This window comes from Amblyomma maculatum, chromosome 2 (genome assembly GCF_055883805.1).
Source record: "Amblyomma maculatum isolate TAMU_Amacu chromosome 2, ASM5588380v1, whole genome shotgun sequence".
Lineage (NCBI taxonomy): Eukaryota > Metazoa > Arthropoda > Arachnida > Ixodida > Ixodidae > Amblyomma > Amblyomma maculatum.
Genome location: NC_139345.1, coordinates 159,364,500 through 159,389,445, shown reverse-complemented (window position 1 = coordinate 159,389,445; position 24,946 = coordinate 159,364,500). Strand labels below are relative to the sequence as shown.

Here is a 24,946-nt window from a genome sequence, read left to right as displayed (position 1 = left end):
TGATGCACTTCCCTGTCTCGTCATCGTTCCAGTCTTTTCTATGCTTTTTGATTTACGATATCTTCCGTCATCCCTGCAGATCTCTGCGAAAGAATCCTTCATGCTTGGCATGATGAGCCCACCGCTGGACACTTCGGCTGGGCATGCACTCTTACCGGAGTGCGCCAGGTTTGCCGCCACCATCCATCGATTGGTTAGAGGTTGCCGCGAGTGCAAGCGACGTGAGAAACTGCCATTGAAGTCAGCAGGTTTCCTGCAGCCGATTCCCGCACCGCTAGTACCATTCGACCAAATTAAGATGGACGTTCTCCTCTTTTGTCGTCAGTTGGCAATAAGTAGCCATTTGACACGTTACGCGGAAACTACGTCGGTGCTACGTGAAACATCCTCCGAAGTGGCACAATTGTCCTCCGACATGCGCTCCTTTATACGCCATCACTGATTGGGGCAAAACATTTACAGTGCGACGTCCTGAAGAAGTTTTAAAACTAAGCCTGAGAGATCACCGAAAGGCTACAGTCTACCATCCCCAGTCTAATGGCCTTACTGCACATCTGCGTAATGGCGAGCATATACGCAGATGTGCGGCATAAAATGTGGGACGAGATTTTTCGTTATGTAACCTTCGCATACAACACGGCCGCCCAAGAAACAACTCGATTCATTTCGTTTCGCCGATCATAAGGACGTGATGTGCAGACCATGCTCGACGTCATGCTGCCGTGTGCGGTTGAAGACCAGCTTACTGCTGAAGCCGAATAATTCGCGTACTATGCTGAGGAAGCTCGCCAACTCGCCTGCATTCACATTACGAAACACCGAGCTACAGATGCACGCCGATATAACGACCGACATCGCTACGTCGTATTCTAGCCCAGTGGCAAAGCCTGGGTGTATGCACCTGGCTGCCGCCCAGGCCTGCCAGAAAAACTTCTCAACAGCTACTTCGGACCCTACAGAGTGTTGCGTCCCATATCGGACGTAACTTATTAGGTTGTTCCAAACGGAACTGTACCGAGTTCTAGTCGTCAGTGCTCGTCTGACGTAGTACCTGTACTTCGCATAAAGCCGTATTTCACCCGCTGAGAGCCATGCTTCTTCCCCTCTTGAACATTTCTTTCTGTGAGCATATGTTCGTTTTTCGAGAGATTGAATAATGCCACCTGGTGGTTTCAGGTAGCGCCTGATAAACTGATAAGTTAGACTCTCGTGCTATTCTTCAAGCTTGGACTCTTGACTGTCTGTGCCCTCCTAAAGTTTCACGTAAATCAGTCTTTTTGTGACAATATCAAATAAGTCCAAATATTAAATTGGGTTGAAAAAAGCAGCTTTTGCACCGGTTTTGGAGAAAAGGTATTTCTCCAAAAGGTGCGAAGGTATAAGTGTATGTATAACCCCACTCATGTATTAGGACTTTATGCTCGTCTGTATTTCACCCTTAAAACAGCAGTTTTTGCCAAATTCAAGGCAGCAGTATGCTTGCGCCCTGCTTTCGCAGTGGCACTGTACGTGATCATGGTGGCGTTCGCTCCGGTGGCGATCTTCGAGCTGTACCTCGTGGCGCACCTGGTACACTCTGAAGGCGGGGCCTAGTTTTTTCGGACTGTAAATAACCACTAGCAGTTGCTGAAAGTCTTTTCCAGACTTCCACTCGAATAAGTTACTTTTGTGGAGGCTGATTTGACTGCCATCTCATGTATGACCTCTTATATTTCAACTGAATTAGGTTTACCTTTTGGATCTTAAGTTTCTGCATAGCTTTGGGGATGGAATAAGCTGTGGAGTACGCAACGCTAGATCTTTCAACCGCTACAATCAAACGCTAGATCATATTATGAAGTTGCTTCGATGAGCTCTGCAAAATGGATTGTGCAGCAAGGTGAATGACATGTACCACGAGGTATATTTCTAAAATAAGATAACAAGGTTAGCTAATCACCTTTTTGTATTTGATATTCGAGGGCATATTAGGAAATGGAAACAGGTTATTATCGCATGTGAGTCCTGCAATACCTCAACAAATGTTTAGCCATGTGCAATATAAGTACAAACGTCACCCGCAGTTTCGATATTATGTAAAAATTTAGTGTGCATTCCGATCAACTTATATCTAAACAGATAAGTGTATGTATAACCCCACTCATGTATTAGGACTTTATGCTCGTCTGTATTTCACCCTTAAAACAGCAGTTTTTGCCAAATTCAAGGCAGCAGTATGCTTGCGCACTGCTTTCGCAGTGGCACTGTACGTGATCATGGTGGCGTTCGCTCCGGTGGCGATCTTCGAGCTGTACCTCGTGGCGCACCTGGTACACTCTGAAGGCGGGGCCTACTCCTGCGCATTCGCCCTGTTCGTGCTCGCAGGTAATGGGCGCGCCACCTACCTGTCAGTACACTGACCACTTTGAAGGACCGCTAGAGTCGATACTGGTCCGCTGATCACTATCGGACTTAGTGCGTATTTTTACGGCGCCGTTCACTGTTGCAGGTATAAGGAAATAGTTTATTCCTCTATAGGAGATATAAGCGAGCAGTTTAGGATATGGAATTTGTCTGGATCTAAGACAAGTGCACATGGCCGTCGTGACCGACAACTTAAGAAGGAGTGTGCTGCAAGGCCCTCTATTCCAGCAACAAAGGTCACGACTACCGGATGGCCGTGAAAGTTCAGCAAAGGAAACTGTGTGCGCGGGTATGAGAAATGAGATGAGGGAATATCCCGCATCTCGATTCGGCTGCGGGAGGTGATCAGTTCGAAACCCGCCGCAGGACACCCACCGGTAAAATTGGGTACAAGCGTCCCTCGGCCCGGCGCCCGGCTCTTTCAGGGGTATGCGTTTGGGAGGCTCTGCTAACCCTGCTGTGCTCCCTCGAGGGCTTAAAGTTTCGAACAACTAATGGCCGGCAAAGGCCGGGCTGAAGGAAAAAAAGGCCACATAATGGGCTTTTGCCGCACAAGGCAGACTTATTGTCTGATGGCGGAACTGATCGCTGCCACATCGGTTCAACTATTTGAGACCTATGACCCCTTTCCCAAACACTTCACCCCAAAGAGCCGAGCACCAGGCTGTGGGAAAGCTTGTACCCAGTGAAAAGCCAGTGGATACCCGGCCGCACCAGTGGTCGAACCTGGGACCTCCCGAACACAAGGCGGATGCTCTACCACAAGGCCAACTTGTGCTCGCAGCTTCATTTGCAGACCCTTTATCGCCCATCTAGAAGTCGCGACGTTTGCTTCTGGGGTGCGCTGGCTTTTGGCTGCATCTCAGTGGGGACATGATGCATGGCAGTAAATAAACAGCCAAATCGCCTGTCCTAATATGATTTGGCATGTAGTGTTCAATATCGCAAAAGGATGTAGGCTACGAGGAATGTAGTGCTTCGGAAACTTCGACCAGCTGGGGATTTTTGACGTGTACTGACATCGTAGACTATACGGGCGCCTTGCATTACACCGCTATCGAAAGCGGCTGCCGTGCGTGGCAGGGATGTGTTCCCAAGTCCTAGGGTTGAGCAGTCGAGCGCCCTAGCTACTGAAAAACCGCAATAGAGCATTAATCCGCGGACAAGAAGGAATTTCAAATGCGTAAAATTATGCAAGAAATTAAATTTTTTTTTTCGATCCCAGACCACGTGTTAGATACTAATTTTATACTATTATCTGCAAAAGTTCGTCTCAGCTAGCAACACCGCAGAGCGCGCTAGGTACGTTTCTTTTTATCAAATTTTGGCTTTCTTTTGTGGCCGCTACTCGCATTCTGATTGTTCTCCTTCACCATTTTGTTTTCAACCTTCGCTTAATTACCTAGTAACAGGAATAAACATTCTAGCGACGTCTTCATCACATTGTGGGGATGAAGTGAAGAGACCATTGTCGTACGAGCGGCTAAGAATAAGAAGGAACGAGTTCCGCCAGAATATGTTAATTCGGTCTTAGGGCGTCAGGCTTGGTTTGTGGTTTGTGGGGTTTAACGTCCCAAATCTACTCAGGCTATGAGAGATGCCGTAGTGGGGGACTCCTGAAATTTCGAGCGCCTGGGGTTCAATTCCGCTGATTTGAATGAATTGTTTCCCTAAGCGGGGAAAGAATAGCAAACGCGAATCAGAAAGGAGGTCCTCCGTGTTGGCTCATTTTGAGAATACGTGCTTTTGGAGATTTTTTTGCTTATGGTGCATTTCTATGGCGAAAGCATTACATAGCTCAACTGAGGCATCTCTATCGCGACCACTCTGGGAAAGCAGATACGGTTTTCAAAGGATGGCTGATCACGTGGTCGTCGGCCATAGTACATCGGCGGTGTAAATAGGGGACGTGATTCATGAGGCCGACAGTGACAGAAATACTTTGCGTCAAGTCCAAGCGCACTACAGAAGGGTGATATGTGGTTGCATCTGGTAGAGGCTCCTTAAAACCCTTTGAGACCAAGCGCACAGCATCCATGGTCTGCCGCAGCGAGTAAGTTTCATCGTCAAAGAAATGGGGCGCACCAAAGCGGGTTTAAATGGGAAGACAAACGGTTGATACGCTATAATCTGCACCTATCGCAGTGCATCTCGAATATGGGAGCTTGTGCCGGCCTTCGTGCAAAGCAAACCACCCACGAACCATTTGCAGAACGATTTTGATATTCAGCCAAGCAAAGGTAAAACTTTCACATTACCACAGATCAGCGAAGTTGAATGTCTCTTCGGAAGGTTTCCAGTATTACTATTCTTTTGCTGGACTTAAGAATTTGTTGATGAATCATGACCACTGGAGGAGGGGATGAAAATAGCTATGTCATTCATTTACTGATGGAACTCTCCAGGAACAAATCTATCTCGGTGGCTCTCCTTAGAATTACAAGAACTACTTCATTCTGTGTAATCAAAGAGCCCAATTTGGCCAAAATAACCGCGAGCTCTCTGCTAGGGCGTATCCTGCAGACCTTGAAATTTTTCAAGGCGTTAATCAGCATACGTATGTAGTTTGGTTTGTTGGGTTTAACGTCCCAAGGCGACTAAAGCTCTGAGAGACGCCGTTAAGTAACTGCTTTGCTGAATGTAATCATAAGACAAGACACCAAATGCCTGAATATCTGTTGCGAAAAGAAAACTATGCTCACTTCCTCACAGAGTTAACCCAGCCATGTTTCCTCTTTTAGTTAATGGTAACCACTTGTGAAAGTAATGCGAATTGTTTTACCATAATGTATAATGCGACACAGCGAGTGCTGAAATGCGACTTGAGGTCATGATTTGTGTTTGAAACTTGTGTTACTAGCTCGCCGCGGTTATACAATGTTTAGGGCCTCAAATTGTATGCCCAAAAATGCGGGATCGAATCCCGGCTGCAGCGGCGGTTTTTCGATGGGGGCCAAAAGCAAGGCCCTCGTGTCCTGTGTGATGTCAGTATAGGTTAAAGAACACCAGGTGTTCAAAATTTCCGGAGCCCTCAACTATTAGTCATATCTGATAGCGTGAGTCGCTTTGGGACCTTAAACCTCATAAACCAAACCAAATCAACTTCTCTTTCCTTCACTCTCTTTCGGCTAGCGCCCATGGCCTTCATTGCCTACAACATTCTACGACCCCGCATCAGCGCTTGGTGGCTGCGTCCTATTTTCATGCTGAGCGCACCGTTCGCACTCAACGAGGCTGCTCTGAACGCCGTCAACCTGGAGCCGGCCGCACGACTTTGCGCCGTCCTTCAAGCCACACTGAAGCAGGTGATCACGCCCGAAGACTCCTGCCGGGAGTTAATGCTGGACAGCCCTTACCTTGGCGCCTGTTGCATGCGTAAGTGCTCAGCCAAAGAGGCTGATGATAATTACCATTGTTGCTGCGTATTGCAGCTGCCATGTCTTGCTGTTTCTAGGCAAACAAGTGCGGAGTAACACAAACAACACAGCAAAACTTTCGTGCTGCACTTACTTTCCTATACTTATGAAGCAAGGAACTCTCTGTGCTGTTTCTTACAATCTTAAGCAAAAAATCAAAAGGGAGTCTGAGCCCGGATCTCTAATATCAGGCATGAACGTGGGATTTGCGAAACCTAGCTGAATGCATTCTCGTCGCCCCATAATTGATTTCACATTTTGTAGAAACCTGAATACATTCACATGAAGAGTCGGCGGGAAGGCGCCTTATATAGCACGACTGGCTACTGGAAACACGGTATTTATTTATTTAGGAACTTCTGCGGACATGTTACATGTCTAAGTAGGAGAAGGAGATATTTAAGCACCAGAAATAATGGCTCATAGATATGCGACATTGATGTGCTGTTTTTGAAGCAGTGGTCGATATAACAACTTGCCCTAGTCGAACGTTCAGCCTTCTTTTCTAAACGAATTTAAAGCAGGGAGCGCCAGTTTCGTCTTTACCGAATCAGCTCAAGAAAGAACAATGTTCTCAGCAAAGGGGCCAAATAAGAGAACGTTTAATTGCGTTTTGAAAGATTTATAATATTTTTACACGCCTCAATATAACCACACACGATATCCAGTAAGTGCACGCCGATGCACACAACAGCAGTATGTCCGTTTTCGCCATTCATATAAAAAATCTGGCTACAATTTAATGCGCGTGTGAGTAGTCATCAAGTGGAGACCCAAGGAGGATGCCAGTGAAACATTGCAAATGCTAATCGTTCATTCACTCAGCACGCGTCTAAGGCAAAATTTAACTTTGAAGACAATAAACACTGCAGCGTAGGGCTTCCGAAGCTGGGTTCCACGGAACCCAACACTTCCAATCACTCAGTGGTTCGCACCTGCCCCCCCCCCCCTACTTCTCCTGTCCCCCTTCTTGCTAAATGTTCTGACCATGGCACAGTACCTCGTTCGTTGAAATCCAGTTTAGAGCGTTAGGTTTTTATATACTAGTTTAATCTTAAGAACCGTCAACGTATACGCACAGTGTGTGCACAGATATTGCCAGTGTGCCGGAATGCGTGATTCTGGCTGTCTTTCGACGGAACTGCAGGGGTCGGCTCGCACTGCCACTTACCCGCCGGGGTGGCGCAGTGGTTATCGCGTTCGACTACTGTTCCCGAGGACGCGGGATCGAATCCCGGCCTCAGCGGCCGCTTTTCGATGGAAGCCAAAAGCAAGGCGCCTGTGTGCTCTGCGATGTCAGTGCGCGTTAAACAACCGCAGGTGGTCGAAATTTCCAGAGTCCTCCACTACGGCGTCTCTCATAGCCTAAGTTGCCTTGGGACGTTAAATCCTACAAACCAAACCAAACTTCGCAGCGTCTAAAATCGCTCTGTCCGATACACATGTCTAGAACGCCGGCTAAATTTACAAAGGGCGGATAACGCTCAATGTGACCCGTGTTGGGTCACGCACTCATGCACTCATGCACCCGGTCCCATACTTGAGTTGTCGAAACCAGAAATAGGAGGTGTGCATTTTACATTGGTTATTTTTCCGGGCACTTTGATGGATTCGGAGGTGCCGGAGTGGCGCCCTGCCGCCGACGAGCCCGTTTGTTCCGAAAAACTAGCATCTGCCGAAGTAGAAGTGTATGACCACGCCGCGCCCACGCATGAACAGGGAGCACATGTTAATAAAAGCGGTGATGGCCATCACGTGATTGTGAGCGCAGCCCAGGCTACTCAGCCACGTTGGTCATGTGAAAAGTCTGACTGCTTCATGCTCTCTTGTTTAGGACTAATATAGTTACGAGCGTGACGGGGGGGGGGGGGGGGGGTAGTTTAAAGCTGATTGACAAAATAATAAACAATTGCTAGCGAAATGAAATGGAACGACAGCAAAATATAAACAGATCCAAGCATAACCATCTTCATAACTATGATGACAGGCAATAGGGATTCCTTGCCTGTTGGAATCCTTTGAAGCCTCTTGTCATTGGACATTCAGTATTGCCTAGGATATATTTGTTATAATATACCTTTTTCAAAGTCACACTATTTTTAAGACATTTGTCAGTTCCCAGGTCAAACAAATAATTTTTCCTATTTCATATAGCACAAAGAAAGTTTTCACAATATGTTAGTATACTAATGCGAGATCTCTTTTCTCGGTATGAGCTGCTTACTTCATCATGCAAACAAACTGCTCCTTGTAGGGCACAAAATAGTTCATTTTCAGCGCGCCTCTCGTTTTCAGGCACAGCTATTTCTTTTAGCAGATCCTTATATATTTATTTAACAAAGCGCATATATTCGCAAGGTAATTGCACGCTAGCGCTGTTTTTATGAAAACGAATTTGCTTACGTTACGCTACTAATTGCAAGACCAACTACAGCCAAAGCAGCAAGGCCTGCTATGGCACGCACCTTTCGGAAACGTAGAGAGGTGTAGAAGAATAAACAGAGCATGCCATTGCCATGTAACGTTTGTCAAGCATTGCGCTTTTAAAACAGTGGTCAGAAAAGATGAAATCTTTTGTGGACATGCACTCTTCCTTCACGTTCAATACAAAAGGCGTAACTGCTCTTGCAGAAATCTACGTACCACTACTGGTACGCACATTTTACAACATACGTATGTTTTTATTCTGTGGGATATCCTTTTATGCTGGCACAGCGCCGAGAGCCAAAAGTGCGCTTGAGAGCTACAAATCGGTTCCTAGTAGCTTTTAGGCCGTCCCGATCATTTGCCGTGGTGCAACATGTGTTCCTCAGGGATCCTGAAAAACCCTCACGCCGAGGTGTACGCACCTGGTGCCTTCTCGCTTTCCGCCGAGGGTGTGCTTCCGGACGTGGTGTACTTCGTGTGCCAGGGAGTCTTGCTCTTCATCGTGCTAAGCGTCCTCCACTCCGGATACGCCCCCAAATTTTCAGCGCTCGCCAGTGGAGGTTTGTCTTTTTGGATGGTTTGCTAATGTACAATGCTATTAAAATTGGCGCTTACACATTTTCCCGTGTTAAGGCATTTATCGCTGCTTATCTTTATTCTTACAGAATCTATTTCACAAAATTGTAGCCCTGAAAAGGAAGTGCTACTATTACCACCGATTGGCTAATGGCCGCGTATTCACTGCGCTTTTACCACCTGCATGTTTTACCTTGCTACCCTCTTTGGTGTACTGCGAACTGGGTGGACGTATACCAGACTTGTCATCACCATCAGCCAAGCTACCTAGCAGTGCACCAGAATATTCTGTCCCACAGTTCATCAAATTCGCTTGTTGTGTGCCGGCTTCAGCTGTCGTATGCCCTCAGACTTTCCTGTAGTTTTCTCTAGTAGCGAACGGTCTATGCGACTTCCTTTTGCGCGCGATCAGTTTTCCGTATTTTTTCTGCATATTTGCTAGCAACACGCAGCGCAGTACGAATTCCGGAACGCCTCCTGAACCCTCAGTGTGTCTCGGTGTGCACTGCGAACAACAAGTGTATTTAAATAAATGATTTGTATTCACTAGTATTTGCCAATAAAGGCGTGACGCAAGTTTAACGTACGGGGGCTGCAGGCCAATATAAGAAAGAAATCGCCAATTATATCTACTTTCTTACGAATTTGTGAATTATAATCTCAGGTGATAATATTTGAGGCTTTCTGGCATGGTGAAATGCGAACAGCCAATGCGCTCGTGTCTGGCTGATAACGTGTGCTATTGTAATAGAACCTTTATTCTACACATAGCTGTGTCATTATTCTGTTTTTGTTTTTGTTGCAGTGACTTCATTGCTTTTTAGTGCATGTGCGTTAGATATCAAAAAAATGTATTAAGGTTAAACATGTGCCCAGAGAGACACGAGTGTAGGCGTGCGGGCAAAAAGTCCGAAAACGTCTCACATCTTTTAGGAGCGGGAAAGCCAGCATTGACAGGAAGCGACGGTTCGGACCGGGATGTTCGAGCCGAGAAGGAGCTCGCCAAGCGCCTCGCTTCAAGCGGCGCGTCGTCGGAATTGGAACGCGAGGGTCACACTCTCGTTGCCTGCGATTTATGCAAGACGTTCAGGGACATCAGGGCGGTGCGCGGACTTAGCCTGGCGCTGCGCAGCGCAGAATGCTTCGGACTCCTTGGCGTGGGTGGCGCAGGGAAAAGCACGACATTCCAGATGCTCGCCGGTCTGCTGGAGCCGAGCGAAGGGTCCGCTTACATGGCCGATGTGAGCCTGTCTGCCTCACCCAGGACGGTAAGTTTCCTTGCCGACATCAGCCATCCTAGAGACAGATTCAGCGTGATGCTATAATTCAGAGCCCTCCACAAATAAGCTTCTGGGGCTTTTCTTTCTTGACACCTTGATGAGTTTACCCGTTCTGTTTCGGGATTGTTGTTTCAATATGTCGGTGTCATTTCTCGCAAAAGAATTCACAATTTGGACACAAGCATTACCCTAGAAGCAAGGAACAACAATTCCAGAGATATCATTACTGAGTGCTCGGTAGAAGTAGGCGGTAGGATAGTTAGGGAGGATACCGGTAAGCTGTCTAAGGAGACAAAAGATTTGATTAAAAAACGCCAGAGTATGAAAGCTTCGAATCCAACAGACCAGATAGAATTAGCCGAGATATCAAAGCTTACCAATAAGTGCAAGGTGGCCGATATAAGGAAGTATAACGTGGAGAAAATTGAGCATGCTGTAAAGAACGTAGGAAGCCTTAAAGCGGTAAAGAAGAAATTGGGCATAGGCAAAAACCAGATGTATGCGATAAGGGATAATGCGGGCAACGTCATGACGAATATGGACAAGGTAGTCAAAGTAGCCGAGAAGTTCTATACAGATCTCTACAGTAGCCAAAGTAGTCAGCATCGTAATGAGATTGGCGGTAGGGAAAAACAGCCAGATGTTCCACCAGTGACGAAGGACGAGGTCAAGAAAGCACTATAAACTATGAAAAGGGGGAAATCAACAGGAGAGGATGAGATAACTACAGATTTGCTGAAGGACAGGGGGGATATCGTGCTAGAAAAACTGGCCACCCTGTATACGCAATGCCTGGTGTCATCGACGGTACCGGAACCATGGAAGAATGCAAATATTATCCTCATTCATAAGAAAGGGGACTCTAAGGACCTTAAAAATTACAGACCAATCAGCTTACTGTCTGTTACGTATAAGGTATATACTAAGGTAATCGCTTATAGAACCAGGATAACCTTAGACTCCAATCAAGCAAAGGATCAAGCAGGTTTTCGGAAACTGTACTCTACTATCGATCATATCTATACCATCAATCAGGTAATAAAAAAATGCTCGGAATATAACCAGCCTTTATACATAGCATTCATTGATTACGAAAAAACATTTAACTCAGTTGAAACCTCGGCGGTGATGCAGGCATTGCGAAATCATGGGGTAGACGAGCCGTACGTGAAAGTGCTGGAAGATATATATAGTGGCTGCACAGCAACCATAGTTCTGCATAAAGAAAGTAACAAATTCCCATAAAGAAAGGTGTTAGGCAAGGAGACACAATCTCCACAGTATTATTCACAGCTTGCTTAGAGCAAGTATTCAGAGGCTTGGAATGGGAGCAGTTAGGGATAAGGGTAGATGGAGAATACCTCAGTAATCTGCGATTTGCTGATGACATTGCCTTGCTAAGCAACTCGGGGGATCAACTGCAGATAATGGTTGATGACCTAGACAGGAAAAGTAGAAAGGTGGGCTTGAAAATCAATATGCAGAAGACTAAGGTAAGGTTCAAGAGCCTCGGGAAGGAACAGCAGTTTACATTAGGTAGCGAAGTACTGGAAGTAGTCGGCAAATATGTCTACTTAGGACAGGTAGTAACCGCAGATCCGGATCATGAAAAGGAAATAGCAAGAAGAATAAGATTGGGATGGAGCGCATTTGGCAAGCACTCGCAGATTATGACTAGCAGCTTACCGCTTATCGCTCTTACCTAGATCTTATCGCTAGCAGCTTACCGCTTATGACTAGCAGCTTATCGCTCAAGGGGAAAGTATAGAACAGCTGCATCTTACCTGTACTCGCCTATGGGGCTGAAACGTGGAGGGTAACCAAGAGAGTTCTACTTAAGTTGAGGACAACCCAGAGGGCTATGGAACGAAAAATGGTTGGGGTAACAGGAAGATAGGAGAGATAAGAAACGTGCAGATGGGTCAGAGAAATAACTCAAGTTACCGACATTCCAGTGGAAATTAAGAAGAAGAAATGGACATGGGCAGGACATGTAGTGTGAAGAGAGGATAACCGATGGTCGCTTAGGGTAACAAACTGGATTCCAAGGGAAGGAACGCGTAGCAGGGGCGGCGGAAAGTTAGGTGGGCGGATGAGATTAAGACGGTCGCAGGGGTCAAGGGAATGCAGTTAGCACAGAACCGGTTTAAATGGAGAAATATGGGAGAGGCCGTCGTCCTGCAGTGGGTGTAGTCAAGCTGATGATGATGATGATGATGAAAATAATGACACAATAAGAATTGATGAATAATAAATGCGAAAATGAATATGCTAGATATAAAACCAAAACAGTAAAACAAATCTAGTTGCATCTCTTCCTCCGACAGCCCATACATATTTGTTATATATGGAACGCGCTTGGCACATGCTCGCAGTGTTGAATAATGCCCCATCACTTTTTACCGACTATGTTGTGCGGTGAACCTTTTGTTGACACTAGTCTTGTCTCCTCCGGCAAACGCTCTGGTCGACCCTACAGCGCAAGCTTGACAAGGGAGTGATACATGTCCACCTTATCCGCTCCTTCCGCAGTGGCAGTCATTCATCGGCTACTGCCCTCAGTCTAACGCATTCCTGGAGAAGCTCACCGCCTACGAGCACCTTCGGCTATTGGCGCAGCTGCGGGGGATACCAGAGCCAAACATAGACGGAGCTGTGCGGGCTGCCATTGCGTTCACAGACCTCAAAAAACATGCTGCCAAGCCAAGCGAACTGCAAAGGTGAGGAGCGGGGTGCTGACAAAGAATGGTCCGGCCATCACGTTATAGAAGACTGGCAATGAATGCGATCTTTCTGTGACATTAGACAGCTTTATTTGGAGTGTAGAATGTTCCGGGTGGCAAAATGAAAATATTGGCCGTGAGTGCGTATATACCAGCCCCCGTGCGGCTTTTTTTCTTCTAATTTCCTGCGGTTATCTTCACAGTTACACAGTTATTTAACAATGATCGCCAACTAAAATATCCTTTATGCTTTATGTTATGTCTTCCTTGATGCCAGTGGCTGATAGCGCTCAACTTATAAATGAATTCGAGAAAGAAAAAATTCATATACATAATATGGGGGCAAACGGTGGGCTGGTGCAGTCATATTTGTGCTACCGTGGGTCAGAAGTGTTTATCGAGAAGTAAAACAGTTTCGGACCTCTTGAATCTAGCGCTCTGCAGCGCTACAAAGCGACTGCAGCCTATAAAGGAGCGTCCAGGTTATAAATTTGAGGCGCATATCAAGAAGCAGCTTTTCAAAACGGCATTCTCTCTCACGACCTCCTGAAAGCGGCGGCAGCAAGCGGAAGCTGTCAGTCGCGCTCTCCCTTCTGGGCAAGCACAGAGCCGTCTTCCTCGACGAGCCCTTTGCCGGCATCGACGTCGTGGCCAGGACCAAGATCTCGAGACATCTGGCAGCTGTGCCCAGCGCATCCAATACAGCCATTGTGCTCACGTCCCAAGGGTACGGTTCAGAGCACATAACCGCAGCAGACAGTTTCGCGCTGACGGATGAGTGTTCCCTGTAAGACTTAGCGAGCTTTTACCGCCGGTCACGTTTAGCTGCGCTCAAACAGTTTTCCCCATGAATATCCTGATAGCGCCAGAATGTCGAAAATAATTCCTTGTTCAGGTTGCCGAATTTCTATACATTTACCATTGTTATTTGCTCACTGTGACTGTATATTCTCAGACAAGTTGAGCGGTGGCCATTATGCGAAAAACGTGGACGATTTGCTCGCGACGTTATTGAGCACGCACTGTGATTGCTGGAGTAAGCGTGCGAGATTAATGTGTTGCACTCGCTCTAATAGATTGTTCCATTCCGTGAAGGCATTCCAAGTGACAAAAAGAGTAATGTTAAGAACAGATACTTAATGTAAGGCATTATCGCTTATCGAACATGCTACAATTGATTTCGGTTCTTCCCAATGTTCTTGAGAATGCCGTCGCTGTCTATCCGTTCGCTCTCTTCAAGCCGGCGCAGGTGTGGTGCTCCGATATTAAGTAAAATGCACTGCTATGTTAACTATGCTTGCGTGCATGATCTGTCATCAGAGTCACCATTTGGCAGCCGAATAAACCAAGCTATCACTAAGCTGCTGCATAGCCGCCGAGTTGGTGCACAGTCTTTCTTATAAAGCACAGTTTTATGCAGTGTTTTGGGCTGATAGTCGTTCGTATATACTTGAAAACAGTCCCATGGTCCGTCATCAATACGCAACCATGCACCTAGGTCGCGGGGTGCAAACACAATATGGTACAATCATGGTGAACTAGAAAACAACAGCTGTGAACTATGCACACCAAACGTATCCACCGAAGAAGGCTGTTTCCTGCGATGACACTATGAACAACTGCAACAGCAAAATGCACGTAATACGACAGCTGCGTTTTGTTCTGTGCTCTGAAAATGTGTCCCATAAAAGCTACCTCTACTACTACGCCTGGTGCCCTAGAGAAGCGCATTACTAAGTTCTAAAAGCTGTCTTGAGGTAGAAAGATTGGTTCTATGCTCAAGCAAGAATGTAGCCGGATGTCAGAGAAATGTACAGCGTCAGCTGGTCAGCTGGTTAAATGAATCCTAAGAGGTAAATTCCGAACCTTACAGATAGGCACCTGGCACCGATTAGGGTGTCCTATCTGTACCATTTACATTTACCACTTGCTCTGTTTTCAGAAGTCCAAATTGCGAATATTCTTGCGGCTACGTCGCAACACATTTTCACCAATTTTTTGACAGTTAGGAGCCCTTACACCAATATTGAGATTGAAAGGAGGTCCATCAAAACGCGTTACCCCCCTGCGAACCTCCCACGTGAGCTTCTGTCCCGCCAACCCCGCTGCATGTAAGTGCACTCGATACATTTCTCGACACCACTCACAGTTTCTGCCTAGGCCAGACAGGATATTTATCGGTGAAGTGATGTGCACTAGTGGACGGCGCTTGACTTTTGAACTTAACTACATGTAGCTAACGTTTTTTTAAAGTAATCACGTTTTCGAAATTCTTATTATTGGTCGACCATTACGAACAGTCAGCTGAAATCCTTATTTGTAGCTTGGCGTCTATCTGTATTATTTAAAAAAGTTTACACTTGTTAACGCAATTAAAATATATTGAAATCTGCCAGCACTTTACCGAAAATCACTAGGTTTAAATTTATATCAATTTTAAAAATTAGTGGCGTCCTTTTCTGAAACACTTTGTTGCACGAAAGTGTCTGCAGCGTTTTGACTAGCACCTGTCCATCTGTTATCGTGTTCTCGTGAACTATCAGAAGCGGATATTAACGGCTTCTACTTTTTCGGCGAACTCCGCGTGCTGCAAAAGCGTTCTTTTTTGTCATAGTTTCGACCTAGTGTGAATAGCAGCGTGATGCCAATTATATCTCACGTGATCTGCATGAGTGTACTTTCACTCACCGTATCCGCAGCATGGAGGAATGCGAGGCACTCTGCGACCGGCTCTGCATCATGGTATCGGGAAAGATGGCCTGCCTCGGCACCTTGCAGCACCTTAGACATAAGTTCGGCATCGGGTACACCATGCAGTTGGGGCTAAAACCGTCCCCTGTTTCACCAGACCGGACCGGAGGATTAGGAGACATCATCTCTCGGGAGAAGACTGGTCAGGAGCTCGACCTGGACGTGGCTGAGTTGTTCCCTGGCGTGCGTATTCTTAGCACCCACGACGTAAGCATTCCTATTCCAAGCCCTTAAATGACAGAATACTTTTCTGTGACTCTTTTTTTTTCTTCTCACCTGCAGCACCGAGTACCGGAACGTTTTAGAACGATGGCTGGAAGCACCTCTTATGAAGGAAGAAAAATATTGTCCATAATGTTTGCGTTGTTCAGTCTAGCTGCACTTTCTTCATCCAGGCGTCTGTGTCACAGACGTTTCACACTCCCGTCACTTCCCAAGGCGGAGACACTTTCTCTGTGCCGATAGGGTTGATAGCATTGGAGAGTGTTCATGCATATTGACAAAAGCGCACTCTAATGTTGGCCAATGGCACACCTAATAAATTTCAATGCCAATAATATTAATAATGCATGACTAAGTAATTATGAACTTAGTTTTTCATTGCGCAATAATTATCATTCGGTAATAATAAATTATCTCATATTACTAATTTATGCCACGCTTATTTCTTCTCATTAGAAAAGCTTTAGAAAATATGCGTAGCAAGCAGATAATAAAATATTCGATTATGATTAGATTGCGATGAAACGTTTCCGACAAATCTTAGAAATCCTTGTGTAAGTTTCAGAGGACAAAACTATGTGCTAATGAAGAAACAGCGTAGACAACTTGGGTCCCCACTGCCTGATTATTTTTAAGGTTGCCCCACGTCGAGATAATTTTTTTTTGCGCGCAAGTTTGTCCCTCACTTAAGTTTGCTCAGGCTGTGCTGCTGAACTTGCACTGTCACGGCGTTTATCCTTACTTTCTTATGCGAAAAAGGCGGCACGCCGCATGTGTTTCATAGCCGCCCAAATTCACAAGTGAAGAAACAACACGAGGGCGCAACACCAGTGCTGTAGTGAATATTGTCGAGAGGTGAACTTTTGGCCGCTTTGCATGCTCTCGAGGTGCACCCGCTTAAATTTCACATCTGCATCATCTTCATATGTGGTCATCAGGATGAAGCAACCGTGGTGGTTCTCCCTTTTCCAAGACAGCAATTTTCGCTCATTCCAGACCGACATTCGCATGAATGTAGTATATGGTCTTCGTGGGCAGATAGTGTGTTTGTCCCGTGATTTGATGAAGAGCGAGCATGGTCTGAATGGTCGGACGAAAACGTTTTGGTTTTAGTTTTCCCGAGAGTCCCTTAGATTTGATGTTTCTGAAGGACTAAGCAGATGATGTCACAAAGGTATCGTCGTAACATCAGCGCTATCGACGGCTGTACGGCTTAAGGATAAAGTTGCTTCATAGCAACCACCTCAAAAACGAACTGCACAAAGCACTAAAAAAGTTCTGGAATATCAGTCAAGGGTATTTCGTGTGCTGTCGCAGCCTTTTCTTTGTTGTGTTTTTCTTTTATAGGGTAAAGTGAACCGTAAACATGTAAAGTAGCTGAAAATGTAAAATATTTCTGGGAACGCTATCTATTAGTGCCCGTTTGCGGCATAAAAACATCAGAGCAGTGTATTTCTCAAATGTTTTAGGGAACACTCTCGTTCAGTAACCAACGAGTATAAAAATATGACCATATATGAGATGAACACGTGGTCTAATTGCAGAGATCTGAGAATCCTAAACAGGAAATCTTATTACCCATTCCTGTTTTCCGGACGCCATACAATCCGCAACTTCAACCACTATCAGCAAGAACTGCCAGTAAGAGTGACTAGATGGATGGATGGAATATAGGAGCGTCCCCTTTGAAACGTTGAAACGTGGTGGTAGCAGTAGCTATCATGGTCGTTTTTCTCCCTATATCTTAATTATTGATTTAGAATGGTTAACTAAACCATCATGCTATTTATTAAATTTTTGTGCCTACATTACTAACATTATGTCACTTCTCTGCTTTTAAGTCACCAATCTTCCAGTCGTTTTTTGCTAGTTTCCACCGCCGGTTTATTCACCCGGCCACTGTTATCTCTAAACCCCAGAGCTTCAGGAAGAGTGATTGCACCTGCATCAACTTCCGGATGGATACCGTTCTATTCGAGTATAATATGGTCAATTGTTTCACTGGAGTTTCCACATACAGCACATGCCTCATCTCCATTGTTAAATATCTTTTTGTAGCTTCGTGTTCTAAGACACACTGATCTAGCTTCAAAAAGTAGGGCACTGCCTCTTGAGTTATCAAAGAAATCTTCCCTCCTGATCTGTATTTTCCACTTTCGGTATAATTCCACACTCTGTTTCTTTTCCATCGAATTTATCCAATTTTTACCTTCTTTGTTTTTCACCTGTTGCTTAATGCTCTTTATTTCTCCGTCCGTGTGATTAGCATACTTACTAGTTAGTTTCCTAGTTCTTTTCCTATATTGTGAGTCAACGCTTTTTAAGTACAGATATTTAAATACTGTAGCTGCCCATCTGTTACTGTCCAATTTCCTCAGGCGTTCCTCATACAATATTTTACTCTGAGCTTCCCGTACTTCGAAAGATGTCCAGCCCATATCTCCCTGTAGAGCTTCATTTGTAGTTTTGCCGTGAGCACCTAGTGCTAATCGTCCAACGGATCTCTGATTTATTTCTGATGTCGACTGTACCTCTGATTTTAGCCACAAAACCGCATTTTTGAGAGTAAGTTCGGGCACCATAATTCCTTCCCAAATACCCCTCAAAACCTCATACCTATTGTATCCTCACAATGCCTTATGCTTCATTATCCCGGCATTCCTTCGCCCTTTGTCCTTAAGTGATTGCTCATGCTTTCCAATGTATGCCAATCCTTCTTTTACCCATACCCCACTGCGCAGCAATAGGCAGCGACACATTGGATTTCACTTCATCCGTGCCTGCGCTTTTCATACAGCTAGTTCATAACCATTGTCTTAAAGTTACTTCAGATTTCTGGCAATGGGATTGCCTGCTGTGACCTGCTATGAAATAATTTAAGTTCCTATTCAGTCACTGAACTTGAAATCGAAACTTGTTCTTGCATGTGTGACTTTAGAACTTTGGGCAAGCACTGAAATAGTCACCGGGAATGTTCGAAATAATGGTACTGTTGGCGGGAAAATGGTAGAAGCGAGAAGAAGCGGTGCCTATTCAGAGTTGTTTGCAGGTAGTTTTCGTAAGAATGACGCGTGCCCCTAATGTCATAACGTTCGACTTTGAGTGCAGACCACCTTCAATTCAGGCATGCGTTTTATATGTCCGGAGTACCTTTAAAACAGGCACAGATGAAGCAGAGTAGCGCAAATGACCGCTAGACACAACAGCTTCGCGCTGCTCTATAAATTTAATGATTTGCTGTTAGCTTTCCTAGAGAAGAATCCTCTGATAACTTGCATTAGAAGATTAACTGCAAGAAAACCGCAAGGTTTCATGACTGGCTTTCGTAGTGGTCACATTGCTTAGTAACTACTACAGGATGAGGCTACAGAAGGCATCTAGCGCCAAGTGAATTACCGAACATTTACGTGTACAGCGCGCTAGACGTGGCTGTGTTGTGCCCTGGACACAAACATGTGTGCACAATGAATGACTTCTGCTCATGTCACCGCATTTCCAGAACACATCACTGGGTAATGGGGTCGGATGCTTCCGTGTAGCGTTTCTGGAAGCCTGATGAAATTTAAGACGACAGAATGGGTGTGGTCATACTGTCTCTGTGGGATTAAAGTTGAACTGAAAACACTGGTATGTGGACAAAAAGTTTAACGCTGGAAACACTGGTTGCACGTTTGGAGGCAGTACATATCAGTGACACTTCATAAGTATACCGCAAAAACCATATTATACATAAATGTTCCATTAGAGCTCTCCTCCATAGAACTCATTCACTGCGCTTCCATTGTCAAACCGCGGAGTTTGTCAGACAGCGCAGATTTTCTAAGATATGCTGCTTAAGAAGCCGTGATTATTAAACTTCAAGTAATTTGCTACTGCATTATCTTAAATGGGCGACTGTAGAACAAGAGTAGAGCTATGCGCCGGCAGGTTATAAAAACGGCACCAAATTACCGGCCGGGCTAACACTGATTGCTGATTAGGAACCACTCAATTGTCTGTAAACGTCGTGTGCTTCCTTTCAGAACATGCACGACTACCACATGACGAAGAAGCTTCCCTGGAGCACCATGTTCGAGAAGATCGAAGAGCTCGAGAAGAAGTATACATTCTCCCGTGTCTTGATTGAAGACACGAATTTGGAGCAGATTTTCATTGGATTCGCTCAAGACAGAGAAGTGCCTGGAGGAGCCTGATATGCCACTAGCACATGAACTTTAGATTTTGTTGAACATTTAGATTTTATATCGTACACGTTTGATGAACATTTAGTAATATTAGACTGTCTGCATACAATCCGCTCACCATTAATTCGTGTGCACATTTGCTGCTGTGACACATTCTGTATTGTAAGTGTAGGAGTTTCTAGGCGTACCGCTGGCGATTTATGAAAAGAAGTCACCTTTGACAGCGTACCAAACTTTCCGTCAGAGACCTGATGCTGTTTCAGACCAGTGCGTGGCCTAGGACTGCTTATTAGATTAGTTTTAGCGTGTATATTCTCACTATTGAGTACTTAGAAAGGGGTATAAGAATGTCGGGCATGCTATTGCAAACACTATAATCTTATGCTTCAAACCATGCATACCTTGGAATTTGTATAAATATGTGGAAAACATCAACTCATCACTCTTCAATCACCTTTGCCTCCAGCGTTTCATAGCAAATAGCCCTGGTATAAGAAACGGCTCATGTTGGAATTGCCCAGAGTATTTGTAACTGCTTCAAATTTAACGCTGTGTTTACGAGCACATCTATGCAACAGACTGTATGGTTAGAATAAAAGATGCTTAGTATTTCGCGCTTATATGTTATGTGCAAAACGTAAAAAAAAAAGCTTTTCTAATAGCGCAAAGCTGACGCGATATACACCTGGAATGAAATCCGCGGAGGGTGCAACATGCCAAGCAGCGCTGTTGTGTCCTCCTCTTGTTCTGTGCCGTCTTTGCACTGTAATAAGGAATGTATGTAACCAACTCGCCCAAAGTGTTGTATTATATTATGGATGAAGAAACATGTTTAGTGGATGCTTTGCCGCCTCAGTCTTTTTAGAAGGAGTAGATTTCTACCGGTGATCAATTACACAAATAGTTGAATTGAAAGTAATCAAGTAATTACAACAAAACTTTTTGGAGTAATTTATTTACACGTAATCAATAAAAGTCATAAATTACGTAAAACTCTCCGTGTAATCGAATCTAGTTCAACCCACTATCCCTTACTCACACGCAATCTGCTCACTACAGCCATGTCTCCAGAATGGCGTGATGTATTCTATCCTACTCTTTCTCAACCCAGAGCATTCCAGCTTCGTCAAATATAAAGCAATCTGTTTACCTAAACTTACTGTCTAATATGGCTAAATGCAATATAATTCAATATCTTCCATAGACTAGAATCCCACTCATTCTGGCCCTTTATTTTGTTCCAACTAGAAACACATTAATGCTGCAATGCATAACGGCGTTATAAACAATATTGCGCCGCGTAACAGAAAATACGGAACGTAATAAGGCCTTGCACTAAAGTATTCCGAGTCCTATTTTCAAATATTTCATTTAGCGCGTCAAGCCTTGGTGATGGTGTAGCTATAATATATTGGCGTGACGGAGGTCTTGGTTCGGACACGAATTCTGTTTCTGGAGTGGCACTACCTTTTCATACGAACAGGAGCTTTGAGGATATGACTTCGATGTGTTCTAAATAGGTTGTCGCTGTCGCAATGTTACTATAACCTTTTTTTTTATCCTCGAAACCAGCACCTCACGAAACTCAAGACCTACTTTAAAGGTACTGAAATGAAAACAAATGCTTACTCACGCTTAACCACATCAACCGATTTGTTTCGCGCAGACCCGCACAGAAGCTGCGCTGTTCCTTGAAGCTCGCAATGGGCATAACGGAGCCAAAGCGTATGTGCTTCCTTTCTCACAACATTCTGCACGTCGTTGTATGTACTTCGACCACGGTTTGGGGCTTTAATGTCAGAGAGCAATCACGCTATGAAGAACATCATGCTCGAGAGCTTCGGAGAATTTCAACCTGACGGAGTTCGAAGCGTTTAATACCACTGCATTAGTGCCCCAAAAATAAAACGGAGCACACGAAATAAAAACACATTACAAGGTCTCTAAAATATATCAAGAGGAGAACGGCGAAAGCCTTCCCTTCCTCTCCTATAATTTGCCTCTCATCGTTAGGCTCTTCCTCTTTTTCCCCTTACAATTGGCGTCTTATCACATGACTCTTTCTCTTTACCTCTTTTAGGTTTCCTCTTTCTCTTTCATTTCATTGTCATTTGACATAGTAATCGTTACGTAGACATACTGAGTCACTGTAGTCATGCTAGTCATTGTATTTGCTAGAATAGCTAAGCATTGTTACTGATCCCCAGTCAGCTGCGACCGTTAGAAGTCGTCCTTTGACGTACTGGTTGTTCCGTAGTCATGCTGAGTCATGCGTAGTCACTGTAGCCATTACCACTCATAGATAAGCATATTTACTAATTTCCCGTTCGTTACGGCCATTACAATTCATTGTACGACGTATTGCTTTTCCCATAGTCACGCTGAGTGATGCTGAGTCATGCCTAATCATTACCATTCATAGCTCCGCATATATAGTCATTTCTAGTCAGTTGCGGTCATTACACGTCATAGTTTGACATAGTGGTCGTTCCGTAGTCACGCTAAGTAATGCCTAGTCACTGTAGTCATTACCACTCAGCTTAGCATGCTTACTCATTTCAACCCAGCCGCGGTCGTTACAAGTCGTCGTTTGACATGTTGTCCATTTCAGTCACTTTGTGATAATTTTATTAGTCAATAACATTATTAACTCGATATCCATCATATAATTTTTGATCATTACCAAACACCATCAATCGTGTTCTTTCCTAATTTCCCTCCCCATCATTCCTTTTTAGCAAGTTAGACAACAGCGCACGATCCGACGCACAAATTCCATGCACAGATCCCACCACCAATTTCGAACACAGCTCTCGAATACATGATTTCATTCCATAAGTCTCGATTTTTGGAAAACTTTGAAAGAGCGCAAACACACACGACCACTAAGGACAAGAGACGAGACACAAGCGCCGACTGTCAACTGATTTTTATTGGAGCAAGGCAACACCTATATACACAGAAGCTTACATAAGATAAGAAGTTTCAGTAACGCACGTTCGAGCAAGAGACACTGTTAAAAAAACGAAAAACCTAAAAAGCACGATCCTCAAGGGGTGAACATATTAGTCGCATCTAAAACACAGACCTCAGCGTTTAAGAGAGATATCGAAGGCTTGCTAACGAATCTGTTGCCATATTTCGTGATATGAAAGGCTTCCAAGCTGAGACGTGCTGTCTTATCAATGCTCTTGTCGAGAATCTTCGTCTCATTAAATCGGGCCACGCAACCACTGCAATTACTAATATGCGCAACTAAATGTGCGTACTTGTCTTTAAAATTCTTAACATTTCTTGAATGGTCCCCTAATCGATTATTGATACAACGGCCGGTTTGGCCGACATACACCTTCCCGCACGTGAAGAGAGGGATAGCATTGCAATGCATGGAATCTGCTCTCAAGAAATCGTGCCCGCATCGAATGCAAAATAGCTTCCTTAATCAGATACGCCGACTTTCAGTGGCGGGGTTCCCCTCTTCGATCTTAATTGCTGTATGTGAGACTCTCCTCCAGAAGTTGAAGCATGGAACAGGAAAGAGCGGCTGTAATCGGGAAAAGGCCGAAAAACCTTTAGTTGTGCCGTACCTACACAAAACCACTCACAACTTTAAAAAGTGGCCAACAGGCATGGTGTGCCGGTTGTGACATACACCTTCTCGCACGTCAAGGGAATAGCATAGACCACTCCCGTGGAACAGGTCACAAACCGACGTTTATGATTAATTTGGCACCCACTCTTTTTCTGGCCACAGATGCAGGGGCATAGCCCTCCCAGTTTACTGGGTGCCGAAAACACAACCGGCACACCATGCCTGTTGGCCACTTTTTAAAGTTGTGAGTGGTTTTGTGTAGGTACGGCACAACTAAAGGTTTTTCGGCCTTTTCCCGATTACAGCCGCTCTTTCCTGTTCCATGCTTCAACTTCTGGAGGAGAGTCTCACATACAGCAATTAAGATCGAAGAGGGGAACCCCGCCACTGAAAGTCGGCGTATCTGATTAAGGAAGCTATTTTGCATTCGATGCGGGCACGATTTCTTGAGAGCAGATTCCATGCATTGCAATGCTATCCCTCTCTTCACGTGCGGGAAGGTGTATGTCGGCCAAACCGGCCGTTGCATCAGTGATCGATTAGGGGACCATTCAAATATGTTAAGAATTTTAAAGACAAGTACGCACATTTAGTTGCGCATATTAGTAATTGCAGTGGTTGCGTGGCCCGATTTAATGAGACGAAGATTCTCGGCAAGAGCATTGATAAGACAGCATGTCTCAGCTTGGAAGCCTTTCATATCACGAAATATGGCAACAGATGCATTATCAAGCCTTCGATATCTCTCTTAAACGCTGAGGTCTGTTTTTTACATGCGACTAATATGCTCTCCCCTTGAGCATCTTGCTTTTTTGGTTTTTCGTTTTTTTCCCAGTGTATCTTGCTCGAACGTGCGTTACTGAAACTTCTTATCTTATGTAAGCTGCTGTGTATATAGGCGTTACCTTGCTCCAATAAAAATCAGTTGACAGTCGGCGCTTGTGTCTCGTCTCTTGTCCTTAGTGGTCGTGTGTGTTTGCGGTCTTTCAAAGTTTTCCAAAAATGAACCAACTCGCCCAAAAAGAAGAGTTAATGAATAAGTCTCGAACAGCTTTCGCCTTAAAAATTTCAATTCGCGGCACACCCTGCAAGCGCAAGCGCATGTGTACAGCTTGCGTGCATGTGGGTGATCCGGATGTTCAGATTGATACTCCTGGTGTTGGCCTCATCAGCAGCACCGATGAAGGAGAACATTTTTCCGCGGGGTCATGCTCTCTTTCACTTTGAGGGCACTATTATATGGGTGCCTTACATTTCACTCATGCATTCAAAAAATCATTTCATTGCATACATGCGTGGCGGCACTTGAATATTCTAGGCGCAGTAGAGCGGGGAGCGCAAATATTTTCTACGAGTTGACGATTCAAACGCA

The 24,946-nt window shown here is 44.9% G+C and overlaps 1 protein-coding gene across 1 annotated transcript; it reads left to right on the top strand.

Moving 5' to 3' along the window:
• The first annotated feature begins 9,688 nt into the window (after positions 1 to 9,688).
• LOC146200281 (phospholipid-transporting ATPase ABCA3-like) lies at positions 9,689 to 19,991 on the top strand. The gene is made up of 5 exons (XM_084592319.1): positions 9,689 to 10,090; positions 12,635 to 12,822; positions 13,379 to 13,552; positions 15,525 to 15,783; positions 19,821 to 19,991. Exons 1-5 carry the CDS (start codon positions 9,689 to 9,691, stop codon positions 19,989 to 19,991), a joined length of 1,194 nt encoding a protein of 397 aa, XP_084448445.1.
• The last annotated feature ends 4,955 nt before the right edge of the window (positions 19,992 to 24,946 follow it).